The sequence below is a fragment of the Tiliqua scincoides genome, chromosome 2, assembly GCF_035046505.1.
Source record: "Tiliqua scincoides isolate rTilSci1 chromosome 2, rTilSci1.hap2, whole genome shotgun sequence".
In the NCBI taxonomy this organism is placed as follows: domain Eukaryota; kingdom Metazoa; phylum Chordata; class Lepidosauria; order Squamata; family Scincidae; genus Tiliqua; species Tiliqua scincoides.
The window spans coordinates 56,225,658-56,243,649 of record NC_089822.1 but is presented as its reverse complement, the minus strand read 5'-3'; the positions used below and the strand labels follow the sequence as shown (position 1 = coordinate 56,243,649).

At 41.9% G+C, this 17,992-nt stretch overlaps 1 protein-coding gene across 1 annotated transcript; it reads right to left on the bottom strand.

The window, feature by feature from the left end:
* Positions 1–260: 260 nt before the first annotated feature.
* On the bottom strand, positions 261–17,507 carry PHAX (phosphorylated adaptor for RNA export). Its single transcript, XM_066615278.1, has 5 exons — positions 17,284–17,507; positions 7,792–8,411; positions 7,370–7,490; positions 5,768–5,851; positions 261–3,179 (listed from the first exon to the last, which is right to left on the bottom strand). Exons 1-5 carry the CDS (start codon positions 17,386–17,388, stop codon positions 2,910–2,912), a joined length of 1,200 nt encoding a protein of 399 aa, XP_066471375.1. The 5' UTR covers positions 17,389–17,507; the 3' UTR covers positions 261–2,909.
* Positions 17,508–17,992: the final 485 nt, after the last annotated feature.

Below are 17,992 nucleotides of genomic sequence, written 5' to 3'. Positions count from 1 at the left end.
CATCTTCTGTTGTCACAGAACATATCTGATAGCAATTTACTGTACAGGGTGACTTTGGTATTTCTGCACAAACGCACACTCGCTCTGTACTGCTAAGTGAACCATAAAACACTTCTATTATTTGGCTTCATAATATTAGCATGACAAATCAGACTAAAGTCACAGTGTGCTGTTTGGCTTCGCTCTTCGTTTGTTCGCTTTTTGACATCTGAGTGGTAAATTCCTGGAAATGGTTAAAAGAAATTCAGTATAAAAAACAATGCTTTTAAAACCAACAACCTTTATTTTTTTGTGCTTTACAAATGAAAATTGAACCCAGTGAGTGCAACTCCATTTTGTCCTCCCCTTAAATAGATCTTATAAATGGGGTACTTGCATGTTTACTAGTATAGTTCAGGCAAATGTGTTGCTAGCTGTTTTACTGCTCAATTCCTTTTGTTTAAGATCACTAGAATACAAGAAAAGAAAATGGTAGATAGGCAGCCCTCATGGTCAGCATTATTCACTAATGTAAATTTTAGAATTTGAAACAAAACCCCAAAACACAGTAATTGAAAATGACACACAATTGAGGGTAGGAAAACAGGTATAATTTGGATCAGGCATACCAAGAGCTAGGACACAAATGTCAGAAAACATTATGCTGCTAACATAATCATGATGTTATAGTGACATCCCAGAGCCAAACTACATGTGAAATTTGGTAAACAGCAGTCTAATCAGTACTGAAGCAAGGTAGTCTTTAGCCCTTTAACCTCTGCTCCAGACCTGATCTGATCATACAATTCCACCCCCCACGCCCATGCTATTAAGCAAGAAAAAATATGCTATTTACCACACTTGCTTCATTTTTGCTTAGCCAATAGCATGTGAGGGGATGACTACAATTGGGACTGTGGGGATAGGGTGAGAGTCCCCTCCCACCTTGTTCCCAATCTACTTGCTGTTTACCAAGGAAAATTAAACATATTGGGCCCAGTGAACCAGTTAATGGCATGTGTCCTCACAACATATTTTCAACAGCTTTCTTCTACATTTGTATGTTCAGAACAGAGCCCCACTGCATTCAATAGGATTTACTTCCTAGGATCTACCCTGTGGATTATAGTCTTAAAATGGTTAAGGACTAGAGTTGAAGATCCATTCTGTCATTAAATGGAAAACAAATTTCCTGAGATAACCATAACAAAATGATTAACTTTAACAATATGTTTGAGTTATTTAAATAATTCAGTCTCCCGTTAAGATAATTGTCATCTACCTATAATATATTCAATTGCTTATTGCCTGGAAAAGTCAGTCATTGTTTCTACACATTGACAAATGTTTTAATCTAATGTCTTAGGAAAACACTGAAATAAATCTGGGTTGCATACACAGAATATACCTTAATAGGATTCTCTTAGATATTCCAGGGGTAGAAGAGAAATATAGGTAGTCTAATATACAAGAATCTTTGAAGTGACCTACCAATAGTTCTAAGTTTGTATACTAGCTGTTACTTGGGCAGTAACTCATAAGCCAGTTACACTGGTGTACTAAGAATAGGCAGTTTGGAGCAGAACAGCTTGATTGACTTATGCATCAGGTTATTTGTTACTCTGAAGTCCTGTGAATAATAGCCTAAGCCCAATAGTCCCTTTGTGATACAGTTAGTATTAATACCAATATAAGCATGAGAAGGAGCCCAAAAAATCAGCCTGGGAAGGTTATCAAATGGTTGGTGAGCTGTACTGTCCCCTATCCATAGGCCATGTGTACAATTCAACACTGCAGCTCACTTTTCCCTGGAGACAAAGCAGCAAACAAGAATGTGGTATTGAAGAAAAAAGGAATAGAAATGTTATGAGAAAACTAAATATTTGAATCTGGCCTATTTGGGTAACACTTCTGTACCCAGTTACATTGTATTCAGTTATTCAGCTTCAACTGAATAAAATTCATTTCAGTAGCTTAACTCAGGAATGAGCAGATGATGACTGAGGGCGCAATCCTAACCAACTTTCCAGTACTGACCTAGCCGCAATGCAGCCCCAAGATAAGGCACCCAACATGCCCTTACCTTGAGGAGGCCTCCTTGACTGCCTCCTCACTGCAGGATGCAGTGCATGCCACATTGGCATATCTATGTCAGTGCTTGGAAAGTTGGTTAGGATTGTGCCCTGAGTGAGTAATATGAGGGATCTGCCTGTCTAGTTACTGCAACCTTATGTAAAAAAGAGTTATGTGAGTATTACACGCTCTAATGGTCACTGAGATAGTACACAATTCTGAACATAAAATTCTTTTGAGAAAAGACTCTTGGGCAATTAAAACAGGCAGACCGATAAAGGAGAGCTGTATCTTCACACTATATTCTTCCCACTACTAGTGTTCTGTCTACAAAGACCTTTCTAGTAGTTTGCAGGCAGGTTGAATCCCAAATCTAAACAGCCCAAAGTTGTGATTCCAAACGCACCAACGGAGGCCCTATTCATGCAAAATGCTTCCACAATAAGAATTCAGAGGATGGTACTTCACTCTCTTGCATATTACCTTTAGTTAGATGCACAAAAACAACGAAAAGGTCATGTATGTCAGTTTTAACTATGGGATGAGAGTGCTCATGATCTGCTCCTATCTAAAACTAACCCTGAGGTGAGTAAACTGGCCTATCTAGGTGATGAAGGAAGACAGATATGGTATAATAAGAGGGAGATCTATATATGTGATCCGAAGCAAACTGAAAACTGAAGCATTAACCTTAAACTGATAAATACAGAAGACTTTCTTCAGTATACAACCAACTGACAAAATAGAGACCACTGCAACTAACAAAAACAAAGTAGTTGTAATATTTAAGAAAAAAATCAAAAACACAGCCATTTAATATATTCCCAAAGAGTACAGTCTCTCAAGTATCCAGAACATTAAAAGATGTCTAAATCATGAGTATTATCAATTTCAATAGCATCCTCTGAATCCAATTTCATTTCGCCATGTCCTTCCTGCAAGTCATCCAAAGAAGCCAGTGCCTCATTTGTATCACTAGCAAAAGTCTCTCTAGAGGCATCATCATATTCTTGAAGGTTGAGCCCTTTAATAGCTTTCTTCATCTTTTTACCCAGGACTTGAACTCTCCTCTTCTTGGCAGCTTTTTTGTTCTCATACTCCTTTTGGCTTTCAATAGCGAAGATTTCCTTCAAAGAGAATTTTAAATACCCCATGAGGTACTAATAGTCAGGTGACACTTTTTCAGAAACCACCAGTTGACTGTTAATCTTTAAGCCAGTGGTTCTTACACATTTAGCACTGGGACCACATTTTAGAATGTAAATCTGTCAGGACCCACCGGAAGTGATGTCATGACCATAAGTGACATCATCAAGCAGGAACATTTTTAACAATCCTAGGCTGCAGTTCTACCCAGGATTAAGTCCCATTTACTATCATTGTTAAAAGAATATACATAGTAGCTTGTTAGAAGTACAGACCTGTAACATTTCCCCAAATGCAGTCACATACCATGGTAGCATCAAGTCTAATGTATTAAAAATAAAAAATTGAAATGAATGGGGACCCACCTGAAATTGGCTCGTGACCCACCTAGTGGGTCCCGACCCACAGTTTGAGAAACACTGCTTTAAGCTAAAGATAAAAGGTTGATAAAGAACAAAATTTTCTCAAGGCTTCCATATCTTAAAATCAGAAACTGCTATAGAATATGTGAAAATATACACTTCTGCTATCTAAATTCAAAGAGATGTTTTATTTTAAATAGATACAGGTCTGTCTGTTGAGAATAAGGAAAGAGAAAGACTCTACAAAGTGAGCTCTCTCACTACAAAGTGAACTCTACCTGAAATTAGGCAGGTATCCTGAGGTATGAAAGAACATTTGAGCATTCTAATTCCACTGATTCACTGCTGCTGTCTTAAGCAGAAAAAGCAAGCAAGTGTGCTTGCATCATTTAGGAATACAAACATTAGAACGGGGCATTTTGTCCTATATAGTGCCTGCAGATGAGAGCTCATTTTTCTTTCTTAGCCCTACAGATAAGACTGGAAAGCAAAATGACCCATACGTCTTCAGTACAGCCCTGTTCAAGACAATTGCTTCTTTATTAACTTAGATCTATAAGCTCTACAGTCTCCAAGAGAAATTTTGAATATTACAGTAAGTGGATGTGCAAGCAGCAGATGTTGTGCAAGCCCTGCTGCAATGTCTAAAAAGGAAGACATGGAGCCATAATATACAAACCCCAAATAGAGCCTCCATACTATGGCAGAGGTGTGGTAAGAAGGGTTGCATGGTTTCTCACTATAATATCAATTGCTCTAGAAGGAATGAAGAAAGAACTCATCCTCCCTCTACCCCACCTTTTGAAGGATCCTTTAAGCATTAACACCATCTGAAGCCAAGAGCTTCCATATTCTGTTTGGTACTAAGGTGCAGGGCTTTTTCTGTTGTGGCACCACATCTCTGGAACCAGTTATTAGAAGATTTTGGAACAGCCCCATCTTTATACAGTTTCCAGAGTGGTCAAAAAACTTATTTCACTTGGTCTTGAGGAAGGAGCAGGAACCTCCTAGGGACCCTTCATCTTTTGTTGCTGTTTTGTACTGTTGCTGTTTTTATATTTTTATCCATATCATTAAACCTGCATTGTTTAATTGTTTCGTAGTCTTAGGTTTTTATTAGGGATATTTTTAATAGCACACTGCCTTGAGCATAGGAAAGGTGAATATATAAATATCCTAAATTAATAAAATCTAAAAGGCTGAAAAAGGAAACAACCACTTGGGGTTCTCAATTATCTAGCTTTAGAAGCTCTAATGCTGGAAGAGATGGCCTCCTATGAAGAACAGGCTCTTTCCTTTCAGGCCTCAGAGTTGGCACATTCAGGGCAGGAAAGGAGATAACTTCATCTGAGGCTCTCTTTCTTCCTTCTATGTCTAAAAAGAAAGTGAAAGCCTCATCTGAAGATTCCATAGTACTGACTTCTAGAAGGCAGAACTGCATTGTGAAGTCTTTGCATAATAACAGAAGCTATCAATACTGCACATCATTAGAATACAGCATACAGAATACTAAGGGCAGCTACCCATTACAGTGCCATCTGTCTTCAAGTCTAGTTGCGAAAACCCAAGCGAATGAAGAAAGGGTGGGGAACCATATCATTTGGGTGCCCTACTATGGTAAGAGCTTTGCCTACGTGCCTAGACGAGTACCTAGAAGAGCACACTGCTGTTTGACAACTTGGGCATTGTTTTAATGTCAATAAGAATGCAGTCTGTAGAAATTTGGGCTGCAAAGCATTTTACGACTAGGAAATCCTAGTGTAAACATTTGTTTGTGCTACTTTACTATTGCCAATTCTGCACATAATTAAAACGAATTAACTAATCACGTAAGGCTAAATCAAATGCCTCCATAAACAATGTGAAACTGTACATTCACATGTGAAACTGTTGATCTTGAAATTTCTAGAGAGCTGTCATGTTAGATTGCAACTGTAAGAAGATAAAAATGAGATCTTCCAAAGACCAACCAGCTTACGGGACCCTGAATTTTCACGGAAAACAGCTCACTTCAAGAGATGCATAAGACGTTGCAAGGCAGCAGAAGGACAGGAGGCATTCTGGAAATTATACTGTCATATGCCTTTTCAAGTTATAAAAAAATATACTGTTATTATTATTATACTGTATTTTTACCCAGCCTTTCTCTCCGAAGGGACTCAAGGCGGCTTACAAAACAAGGTTACTGTTGCATATATGACACGTACCTTGATTTGTTCTCCAGTTATGCTAGGTGTGTTCTTTAGCAGATTTAAGTAAACTCCTCCTGGCGTTCTTCTTCTAGTACCATTCTGCATAATGAAAACAAATTTTCAAGCTATAGTTTTTAAAAAAGACATAAACTGTTGCCATAAACTCTAAGATCAACCTAAAAGTAAACCAGTGATACACTGTGGTGTAGTCACTATGACATGCAGGCTCCTCAGAGGCAGGTGAGGGAAGAGCAGACGGCAAGGCACCAACTACAGGTCCTCTTGTTGAAAGAGGAGTAGGGTTAGTACCTGACAACAAAAGGGTTGCAGGAAGGCTGTGAGTGATTGGAAAGACATGGAAGAAGAGTAGCAGTGCAAGAGTCAATCCAAACACAAGGGAGGACATGGCAGGAGGAGCATGGGAAGAGGAGACCAAGCAGGAAACAGAAGGACAGAGTGAGCAAGGGTGAGGAGGAGACAAAAAGGAAGACAGAGGCGGAGAGGGTTGCTGGACAGGCAAAGTAAGAAGTAGGAAGTAAGCAAGGAAAAAGAGGCCCAGGAGTAGGGCCAGCTGGTGCACAGAGGAGGAGAGAAGGCAAGATATCCCCCACGGTAGATGTTATCAACGACCTAATTTGATATTTAAGGATTCAAGGATTAATCTGACTTTTCCAAATTTAACAGAAATAAGACCCATGGTCACATTTTTTTTTCTTATTTTAAAGATAGGCTGGAATCATCAGGGGCTCCCTCTGCAAATGGAAGCTTCCTCCAAAAAGAGAAAGGAGTTTTGCTCATACAAAGAGGTTTTCCATGAAGAGCAGAGGTCTCCTAACCTTTCAGTATGAGGGCCACATTGTATATTTTACACATTTTCACGGGTCAAAAAAACCAGTTCATATATGAATGAATGACATTTAAATGAATGAATACATTTTACTTGGATCCTTTTTGTAATCAGCATGATAAGATTCAGAACAAAAGGAAAATGTGACAATTATGAAAAAATAATGCTGTGCTTAAACGGAGAAATCATTTATAATGAGTAAAAATGTCAAACATTAGCAAATGCTCTGAGTGAAAAAAATTTGCTGCAGGCCAGATAAAATCTTGAGGCAGACCAGATTTGGTCCTGGGGCTGTAGTTTGGAGATCCCTGATGAAGAGAACGCAACTTCCATTTCTGGAGGCAGCTCATGGTGGCATCTATTTTGCATAAAATCAAGTTACCATTTACTACAACAGTATTCTATACAATATAAATAAGTATTCTTTAGTTTCAGATCGCAGTTAAGCATAGATTCCTATTATAGCTATAGACAATTCCTGTTTTAGCTCATATATGCCAAAAGTCAGGAAAGATTTAACATTAATTCTGAGAAATGCATAGAATTTATACCATTTGGGCCATGGTCACAAGCAAAATGTGTACATGCCAACTTGGAACTTAAAATTCTGCCATGATCTCCAGAGAGTACATTTTGTGTTCAGATATTTGCTATTGAGAATAGTAATAGAGAATAGCAATAGAGTCCAGCTTAAAAAAAAAAATCAATACTATCAGTGCAAGTAGGGATTAAACTAATTCTAACAAGCTACACCATCAATTATTCCTTACCACTATAAAAAGGCCTCCATTTTGTTCCACTTCTGCTGTTTCCATCAGCAGTTCAATAGATTTTTTCTTCCCAATGATTTTCACTACTCGTACAATCAGATCCTTTTTTGGTTCACAAAGACTAAAAGGAAAACAAAATTCAAAGAAAAACATAACCAGCTGGAATGATAAAACATTTTTGCATTATAAAAAAATATCCCTGTTGTTACTAGGCTGTACTATTTGACCAAGAAACCCAGTAAAATAGGTATAAAGGGAGATGTAGAAAAGGTTCTGATTATAATAAATAATAGTTTTTCTCAAGTGCCATGGTTAGTTAATTTGAAAACACACCTACCTAACTTTGTTATTTTGTAAGATGGCACCTTCCCAAAATCTAGCCAACAGATGGAAGTGTATTACAGGAAAGATCAAAATCTTACCGGTAGGCAATTTCATCTGCCACTTTTTCTTCAGGATCGTCTTCAGTAATTTCATACCGCCCTTTATAATTCATTTCTTGCCTTTCACCCAATCTGTCCTTAGCAGGCCGTTTCCGTTTCAAGAGACCTTGTCCATTTTCCTCCTCCTCCGGTACTGTCTTTTTGTCATCCTGCATATATTCATCCAACTCCTTGTCTAATGATTCAACCACATCTGCGCCAGATTCTTTCATCAGCTTTTTTGCCAACAAATAATTATATGCCTCTGAAGCTCTGCTTCTGTCAATGCTACCATCCATCCCTAGAATCCCAAGTTCCGAAGCCACTGCATCTTGATTCTGTTCCTGAAGTACTGCACCCCAGATGTTGTTGATCTTTTTACCTCCTAAAGTCATTTGTTTTGGGGGGTTGTGGCCCAACTGAAAAGGTTCTGGTTTAGGAGGAGGAAGGTTAGAACATTTCTGCCGCTTTCGCTTCCATAGACAGCTGTCTTCATCCGAATCAGAGAAACTCTCATCACTTGAGTCCACACTTGTGTTTGTCCGATAAGGGACACTAGGTGCACAGGGTGAAATGTTGCTTGGAAAAGATCTGGGTGCACTGCTGCCATCATGTTGTTTCTAGAATTTAAAAAAAGATAATTAAAAAAAACCCCTGTATTATCATGCAGAGAAACGAAAACCACTGATACTAGATCTGCAACATCCCTGTAATGTGGAACAGAAAATTCCAAAAACTTCTGTGATAATCTGATTTGAACAATCAAGCTAGTACTATACGTCAACACATCTTCTAGCCTGGAAACTCCTAACATAGTTGGTAAAACATTTCCACTTTCTTCTATCAGACCAACAAATTAAAGCATTGGGTGGCATCTACAGCAACTCTCATGGAAGGGTTTTAGCAGTGACAGTTTTCTGCATACTGCGCAACTGCTTGTGTAAGAACTTTTCAGAGACATACATGAGCTTGTTCAAAGAGCAGTGCAACATGTTGCAAAATGTCTTCTGCTAGTGCTGGGGTCTCCAAACTTTTCAGTTTGAGGGGCACACTGCATATTTAACACATTTTTGTGCTCCCCCCCATGGCCCTTTGCGCTGTAGTTTGGAGACCCTGTAAGAAGTGCTCTGAAATAGAGGTAACTTTCTTTGCATAACAACCTTGCCCTACATCCTTGTGTTCGCACAAGAACATTCCTGCTAGCAGGAAACACCTCTGGATGCCCTTCCTTGAGTCAAATTCTCAGTTAATTTCTGCCCACAGGTGAACACATTTGATCCCTGTTACGTATATGCAACGTTGGACAAAAATGGTTTAATTCCAGGTATTACAGCAATTCCTTGCACTTTCATCTGGTTAGGAAAGTAAAAAATTGATGAACGTCAAAGCATAGCCTTATTTAGCTTGCAGATTTATTTTGGCTGGCAAAAAAATTGTAAATAACTATATAACACGCACAAATGGTTGCAAAATCTAAATACAAAGAAAAACATAGATAAGTGTCAACAAATGGACACAAATTTTACAAAAGTGTTGTAAAAGGATGAATGAAATTGGACAAAAGTGGAAAGCACATGGATGAAATTTGAAATGGGGTTATATAGTAATTGAAAACAGTTCAAAGAGTAAAGCAATGAAAGTCAAGCAGATGTATGTCAAGGTACTGCGGTGGCTCTTAAAATGGACAAAATGTATGCTTCCAAAACATAAATATTTTGGAAGCTGCTGATTTATGGCATTTGCTGTCACAACTAAGTGTTAGTCTTGGAAATGGAAATCAAATCTTTAGTGGTGAAGCTCAATTAGTGGCAAATTGCACTCATATGTATCTCACAAAACAATGCCATTTTGAATTTAGGAGGGGGGAAGAACATGATTAAAAATAAATTTTGGAAGCTTCCAAGTATCCTTAGGGATATTTAAATAAATGTGATTAAGAGCCAAATCCTATCCAACTTTCCAGTACTGGTGCAGCTGTGCCAATGGCACATGTGCTGCATCCTGTGGTGGGGCAGCCACTGAAGCCTCCCCCATGTAGGGGAATGTTTGTTCCCTTTCTTTGGGGCTGCATTGAGGCTGTACCGGGACTGGAAAGTTGGACTGGACTCTGAAACCTCTAAAAAAAGAGATCAATTTAAAACAAGTTTTCCATTTTGAAATTATTTCCTGAAAAAGCATGAATACCAAAAAATTTCTATAACTATTAAATCATATTGGTTGGCAATGAAATACAGACTTTATAAAACCTATGTGCATTATATAAAATTTTGCAGCCCACATTCACTGCAAAATTATACCTGCCATCTATGCCTAATAAAGGTTCATACATTCATTCATTCATTCTACCTGCTTAGAGATGAGAGAAAAATTCTGTTTAGCTTTCTCTGTATATCTATAAGAATACTTACTTCTAAGTATATTATCTGTAGGATCAGGTTGTAACATGTGTCAGAGTTTTTCCAAAAGTAAGGGATGGTAATTATGGAGGAAAACAGGTAGATGTTCCAGAGATGTTAGTCTCTTACAGCAAGCACACATACGAAACAAATCTTATGGCACCTCAAGGACTAAAAGATTTACTACAACTTAAGTTTTTAAATCAACTGGAACTAACTTTCATATCCGATATAGACAACTGCATCATGGGATACAACACCAGCACCCATATCATTGGAGGATCAATTGACTGTTCTTCCTTCAACATGATATACTGCATACACTATTACCTACCATTACCTTGTAACAATGCCCTTCTGTCATCTATACAGGACAAACATGTCAGTTTGTGTGCAAGTAATAAAATTAATTGTGGATATTTTATTCTCCTGAATTAGCAACCTGTAGCATGGAAGTTAACAGAGGAACAATGAAAACAGGTTCTCAGTGCCCTCACCATTATGAAAGGATTTATATTAAACACTGAGATGATAAGTACTCTCATACTTGAGGATTGAGGACCTTTCAATGTTAAAAACAACTGAAAAAAGGATTATAGACAACAAATGCAAATGGATATATTTGTGGATCTTTGGAAGACATTTTTAGATATATGTGCATAGTGTGTTTACTGTCTTTGGATTAACGTTATAGTGCAGACTGCTACAAACATTTTCGATAACTTTTTGCTGCTCATTTGCTTCAGCATGGGAAAGGTAAGATACATGTGTGTATATACATACACATATATTATACATATACATATATGTATGTACACATACACACAGACTCAAATAGTATTGCTGTTATGCATATATAATTTTTTTTTCTTCTCTCTTTTTAAGTTGATTGTACTTTTTCTTTTCACTAATAAAGGGTGGGGAAAAAATCTGGACCCTTAAAGACATTAACGCACAGTATTTTCACATGTAGCACTGTAAAATTTACGTATACATTCTAGATAGGCTGTTTCTTTGCCTATAGATTAGCAGACAACTGCTCTCACCCTATTGGGTACATTATGAAATATTTAACTGCTTTGAGTAAGGGATATCTGATAGTAACAAGATGTTACAAAACACATTTAAGCAGAGTCAAAATTCTTGTGCTTGCTGTGGATCTCAGCACCATGTACATTTTCTATGCAGATGTTGAAAACTGACAAAAGTCACCATCCCAAACCATCACAAAACTTCTCCCTCCTTTTGCTACTTGTATAATAACCTAGCACAGCGGTTCCCAAGCTGTTTAGCACTAGAACCCACTTTTTAGAAGTTTCATTCTCTTGGGACTCACCTAGCTTTACGAGACTAAAAAAAAAGTTTTACTTCAACAGCCGCTGAAGCTGCTTATTTTTTTTTTTAATGGAGGGGCTCCTGGAGTGTTTGTTGAGTTCCACATTCATCAGATCTGGACCACTCTAGTAGCCTTGCATTCTCCTTTGCCTGGCCTTTGATAAGAGCCGAAGCATGTCTGCCTACTCATGACTAAATGCACACGTGTGGTTTTCTATAGGGCTCAATACATTTTCCTTATCAGCTTAAAGGGAGAGGACTTCATTCTCAAGAATTTGTTGGGGTCTGCATTCATTGAATCAGGACCATTCTGGTGGCATTGCATTCCCTTCATCCTGCCTTTTGAAGTGAACCATGGCACAGTCATCTACTCATAAGTAAACACACCTACTGCTCCTTTCTGTTTCCATAGTGCTGACAAGGAAAATAGTGCTGACAAGGAAAATATCGTATTCTTCACTCCATAAGACGCACTTTTCCCCCCCAAAAGAGTGGGGGGGAAGTGTGTGCGTCTTATGGAGCGAATACTGCAAAAAAAAAACCCCCAAAAAACCAACTGAAGGTTGGAAACGGCCCAGCCGCCCCTTCTCCGCCCCCAGCCCCGCCCCCTGCCCGCTTGCTCTGCTCTGCTCTGAACAGCTTCCCCGGACAGTCAGAGGCTGAGTTGGCGGGGGGGGGGCTCCTGCCTTCCCTCAGCGCCCGTGCGGACTGTGGCAGCACTGGACAGAGCGCGAGGGTGATGAGCAGCAGCTCCAAGGCGCCGCAGCCCACCAGAGCCTGAGCCTCGGCGGTGCCACCGCACGCCCAAGCCCGTGTGTCTACTCAGAAGTAAGTCTCAGAGTCAGTGGGGCTCACTCCCAGGAAAGCGTGGGTGGGGTGGCAGTCTCACTGCCCAATCCTGTGCATGCCTACTCTGAAGTAAGTCCCATTAGAGTCAGGGGGGCTTACTCCCAGGAAAGCCCCTCTCTCTCCCCCCCCAAGCCTGGAGCATCACAGCCTCTCTTTCCCCCCACCCCAAGCCTGGAGCATCACAGCCTCTCTCCCCCCAAGCCTGGAGCATCACAGCTTCTCTCTTCCGCCCCCCCAAGCCTGGAGCATCACAGCTTCTCTCCTCCCCCAAAGCCTGGAGCATCACAGCCTCTCTCTCTCCCCCCCCAAGCCTGGAGCATCACAGCCTCTCTCCCCCCAAGCCTGGAGCATCACAGCTTCTCTCTTCCGCCCCCCCAAGCCTGGAGCATCACAGCCTCTCTCTCTCCCCCCCCAAGCCTGGAGCATCACAGCCTCTCTCTCTCCCCCCCCAAGCCTGGAGCAAGCCCCCCCCCCAAGCCAAGCATCACAGACTCTTGCTCCCCCCCCAAGCCTGGAGCATCACAGACTCTTCCCCCCCCCAAGCCTGGAGCATCACAGACTCTTGCTCCCCCCACCCCAAGCCTGGAGCATCACAACTTCTCTGCAACACAAACACTTTCCCCCCTCTCTCACACACACAGGCTGCCCCCTTCTCTTACACACACAGATGCTCTGCCCCCCCCCCCACTCACACAGCAGGGGAGGGGCGCTTTCACTCACCTCATCCAGCATCTGAATGTAAGCCCCCCTCCCCACCCCAACCTGCCATCACAAAGAAAAAACTGTCTCCTTGGTCAGAATGCCAGTGTTTGCTTATTGCACAAGCCCCAGGTAAGGCTCGGTTCTCACCATAAATCCAGAGGTTTGTTGTGTCTTGAGAATTCAAGTTGTGGTTGGACTTTCCACTTGTTCATTTGTATTGGAATCACGGAAGAACTGGCAAGGAGGTAGATGTGGTGTCAGCAGTGGCTCCTTTAAGGGTAAGGCCTGGGCATCCAGCAGAGTGTGCTGCACAGCTGCAGCCACTGGAAGGCAATAGGGCCCTCAGGGATATAAGGAATACCTGAGGCAGAAAGGGTTTGTGGGTTTTGAAGGAGTGCAGGTTGGAGGTAGGAGAGGAGACTGACTGGGTTTATTGAATTTGGAATCTGACTGTGGATTGTGACTGGACTTGGATGCCCTGACGGATTTGACTGACCTACCTGGAACCTGACCTTGGACTGTAATTTGGCTTATTGGCTCTAGATTCTGATTTGGCAACTCTGATTGATGGGACTGATTTACTTGGCATCTGTGGACTGGAACTGGACTCTAACTTTTGCTTGCTGCACTGGTGAGTTGCACAAGGGGGACTGATCAGCCTTAAGCAGGCACGAGGCCCAGTGGATTGGAATTTGGCAGAACATCATTATAGCAGAAAGATAATGTGATCCCCTATTTGTGTGCACCTGCTTTTGTGAGCTTCATAAATTCTGACTCTAGCGATGATGAGTTCTTGGGGTTTCCAGAAAACTAGAGTACTCAAACCTTTAAGTCTCTCCATTTGTTAATGACAGTGATAATGGTTCTTAATGCCACTGTTGACTGCTGTTCACTTTACATGGTTCAAATGTTGTTCTGTTATAGTTTATTAAATATTTTATTACACTATTTTGTTCAGAATATTTTTTTTCCTGTTTTCCTCCTCTAAAAACTAGGTGCATCTTATGGTCAGATGCGTCTTAAGGAGCGAAAAATATGGTACATTTTCCTTGTCAGCTATCAGCTTGTCAGTTTCACAAACCACCAAAAATTCAATCAGGACCCACAGTTTGGGAACTAATGACCTAGCATAAACAGATATAGTGACTAACAAGACTAATCAATGTCAGTAATCTTGGGACATATAACAGAGCAAGTAAAATGATCTTACATGCTGTTTAAGCCACAGCTGGATCATGGATGTGCTTTGTTAGGAAATGAAACTTTCCTGCCCAGGTGATGAGGGAGATCATACCACTCATGGTCAACAAATTACAAAAAAAAAATTACCTTTCTAGTCAGTTGACAGTGTTTCATACTTGCCAGGAGCAACAACGCATGTGGCTATTTAGAAGGTCAGACTGAACTTCATAATTAACAATGGCTTTCAGCTTAGCAAATTTGTCTTTGTTTTGCCTTATCTATTCTTTGCAATCCTGCAGTCCAATTCCCCTTGAGTTGGTTCTGTCCCAGCAGGACTGGTGCATTAGTTTATTTTAGGTGAAAGAATTACTGCTTTCAACAGAAGATTCCAGAAGTTTCACAGAAGGCTGATGGCTAAATTTAGGTGCATGAAGTTACTCAAAGACTTCAAATTCTTTGCATGTATGAAAAATGTAGAAATACAGCATGTATTCACAGAGAGAAACACAGTATAGGCTTGTATCAAACAGGCCTGTATTCATCTGCTCTCACAGGCCTAGTATAATACATACATTCCTATTGAAACACCAAATTTCTGCAATGCTTTCAGCTCTTTTTCCAGGCTTTAGACTTGCACGAATTGACATAATGTGCGTCAGACACATGCTCATGTGCATAGTGTTGTGTTTCACTGTGTGTATTGTGTTTCTGCTTTTCCTATCTTTGAACTAGCACTCAGCCTCATATAGAAATGGAAGTAACATAGTGGTTTTGATACTTTCTTTGAGCTCCTATAAGCAAAGTAACCATTGATCCAATGAGCATCCTTTGTTCTTACAGGAATTAGCTGACAAGCTCAAAAAGAAAATGATACAGATGCCATTTATTTCAGTTCCAAATATTCACACCAGCTGACACATTTGGCATAATAAGAAAGCTATTGTGAATGATTTTTATGCAAGCAAGTCTGGTCCAATACATGACATCATCATGCATTCTCTCCCCCATTTCACAACAGAAGAGGGGAAGGGAGGAGAAAAGCACAGGCCTAAATACCCAGACCTAAGTTGGCCAATCTAAATGCATATGTTAGAACAGCAATTTTCAACCTTTTTCATCTCATAGCACACTGTAAACTGCTATTTTCAGGATACACCAACAGTTTTTTTTGACAATTTGACAATTTGACACATCACATTGCTGGTGGGAAGTTCACATCCCCCAATGGCCCTACTAATAAATGACCCTCCCCAAACTCCTGCAGCACACCTGTGGACCATTTGCGGCACACCAATATGCCATGGCACACTGGTTGAAAATCACTGCTTTAAACACTTCTCTGAGGTTCAGTAACTAATGGCACCCAGAAGTAATGCACAAACCGTTTAACAGAGCTTATTCATAGGTACATGTGTATAGGATTGCATCCCGAGTCATAACACTCTGCATGAACTAGATTCTCCCTCATGCTGCCAAGGAAAAAAAAATTATTCAACACATACCATGGGGCACATGAAGCTGTTTTGGCCAAATCAGTCTCACTCAGAGGGCGCAATCCTAACCCCTTATGTCAGTGCTTTCCAGCACTGGCATAGCAGTGCCAATGGGACATGTGCTGCAACCTGCAGTTGGGCGTCACTCATGGAGGCCTCCTCAAAGTAAGGGAATGTTTGTTCCCTTACCTCAGAGCTGCTTTGCCCTTATGTCAGAGCTGGAAAGCACTGACATAAGGTGTTAGGATTTCACCCAGAGAAAGAGATCTTCCTCCCAAAGACTTTTTAAAAAAAGGAGTATTAGCAAAGTGTTGAACCTGGCACCAAGGCAAGCACTACTATTACATTGCCCAAACCAATATATGCGCCTCTTTATCCATGGGGGTTCCCTTTTGGAACCATCAGTGGATTAAAAAAAAAAATCAGTGGATACCAAATCAATGGAAAAATAACTTTAAAGACCCACTTCTAGGTTTCTTGCTCCTCCACTGTCATCCCAGAAAGCACTGTAAAGACCAGTGGTTCTCAAAATTTTTGCACCAGGACCCACTTTTTAGAATGAGAATCTGTCAGGACCCACTGGAAGTGATGGCATGACCGGGAGTGACATTATCAAGCAGAACATTTTTAACAATCCTAGGCTGCAGTCCTACCCACATTTACCCAGGAGTGAGCCCCATTGACTCTCATTGTTAAAAGTATATATATAGTAGCCTGTTCAAAGTACAGATCTGTAACATGTCCACAAATGCAGTCATGTACCATGGTGGCATCAATATATTGGAAATTGAATACTGAAATGAACAGGGACCCACCTGAAATTGGTTCACGACCAACCTAGTGGGTCCTGAGCCACAGTTTGAGAAACACTGTCAAAGGCCCCTGGGTGAGTGCTGGATTTAACACCAAGTCTAGCTAAAGAACAGGCCGCTGTGACATGAATAATAATAATAAATGCAGAAGGAACTGGAGTGCCAACAGGCAGTGCCCTGGATGAGAGAGGCTGCTGCTGCCCAAAGCCTCCCAGCCAAGGCCAGTCAACCTAGAGGGGCCCCTGTGGCTTTCAGACCTGCAGAGCAGGCAGCCCTCCATCAGGTGCAGCTTCTGCTTCTTGGGGGGGGGCTGCAGTGATGAGAAGAGGAGGAGGAGTGTGGCTGCCTCAGGGGCCTCTGGAGCCCTCCCTGTCCCTAGGAAGGGAGCCTTACTGAGCTGGTGGCGTAGCAGGAGGGAGGGCGGAGCACTCAGCCTGGCGGGGGGGGGGGTGAGCGAGCGGCTCCGTTTTGCTCCCCCCGCCGGGAATGGCTCCGAAGGGAGGGGCCGCTCGCCCACCCCCCTACCAGGCTGAGTGCTCCACCCCCCTCCAGCTACGCCACCGCCTCACTCCCTCCAGTGGGGCCTCCCCCCAGCCACCACGATGCCCAGGAGCTGCGGGCCCTCACAAGGGGGGAGCCCGTAGCCCTCTCCAGGGCGGCGCTGCCTCTCGGGGTCCCCAGCGCTGGGGCGACGAGCCCAGCAGAGGCAGGCGGTGGCCTCACCTGCTGAGGGCTCCTGGCGGCGGCCGAGACCGGCATTTCGCAGTCCGAGTCGGAGAGCTCTCCGTCCTCCACGTCCTGCTCCATCCTCCGCGCCTCCAACGCCATCTTCCCGCCCGCCCCTCCAGCAGGCAGCCAACAACCACGGAGGGAGGTGGGCGGGGCGCTCCCACGCTGCTGCCGCCCTTCCGCGAGCCACCGGGAATATTCACTGAGCAACTTGCCGCCTACCAAAAGACTACAAGCCCCACAAAGCATCGCGCCGAGAGGAAAGTCGGGTTACAGGCAACCTTCTTCGCAAAGCACGACGGGCGTGGGAGTCTTTATCTGTCAAGTGCACTCCCACTGATGGGGTTGCAGGCAGCCTTCTTCGCAAAGCACGATGGGAGTGAAAGTCTTTATCTGTCAAGAGCACTCCCACTGATGGGGTTGCAGACAGCCTTCTTCGAAAAGCACGACGGAAGTGGAAGTCTTTATCTGCCAAGAGTACTCTCACTGATGGGGGTTTTCCGTCAGTGTCCATAAGGGTGTCCTTAACACTTAAACATAGACTTGCCCAACAAGGCTTGTGATGCCTTGCCTTTCAATTGCCTCCATTTTGTTACATCAATCAATTAAAATAGTTATTAATACTATTTTATTAATGCCAAAATTGATTGTCAGGAGTGTTGGAACAGACAAAAGAAAATATTTCTTTACCCAGCATGTAATT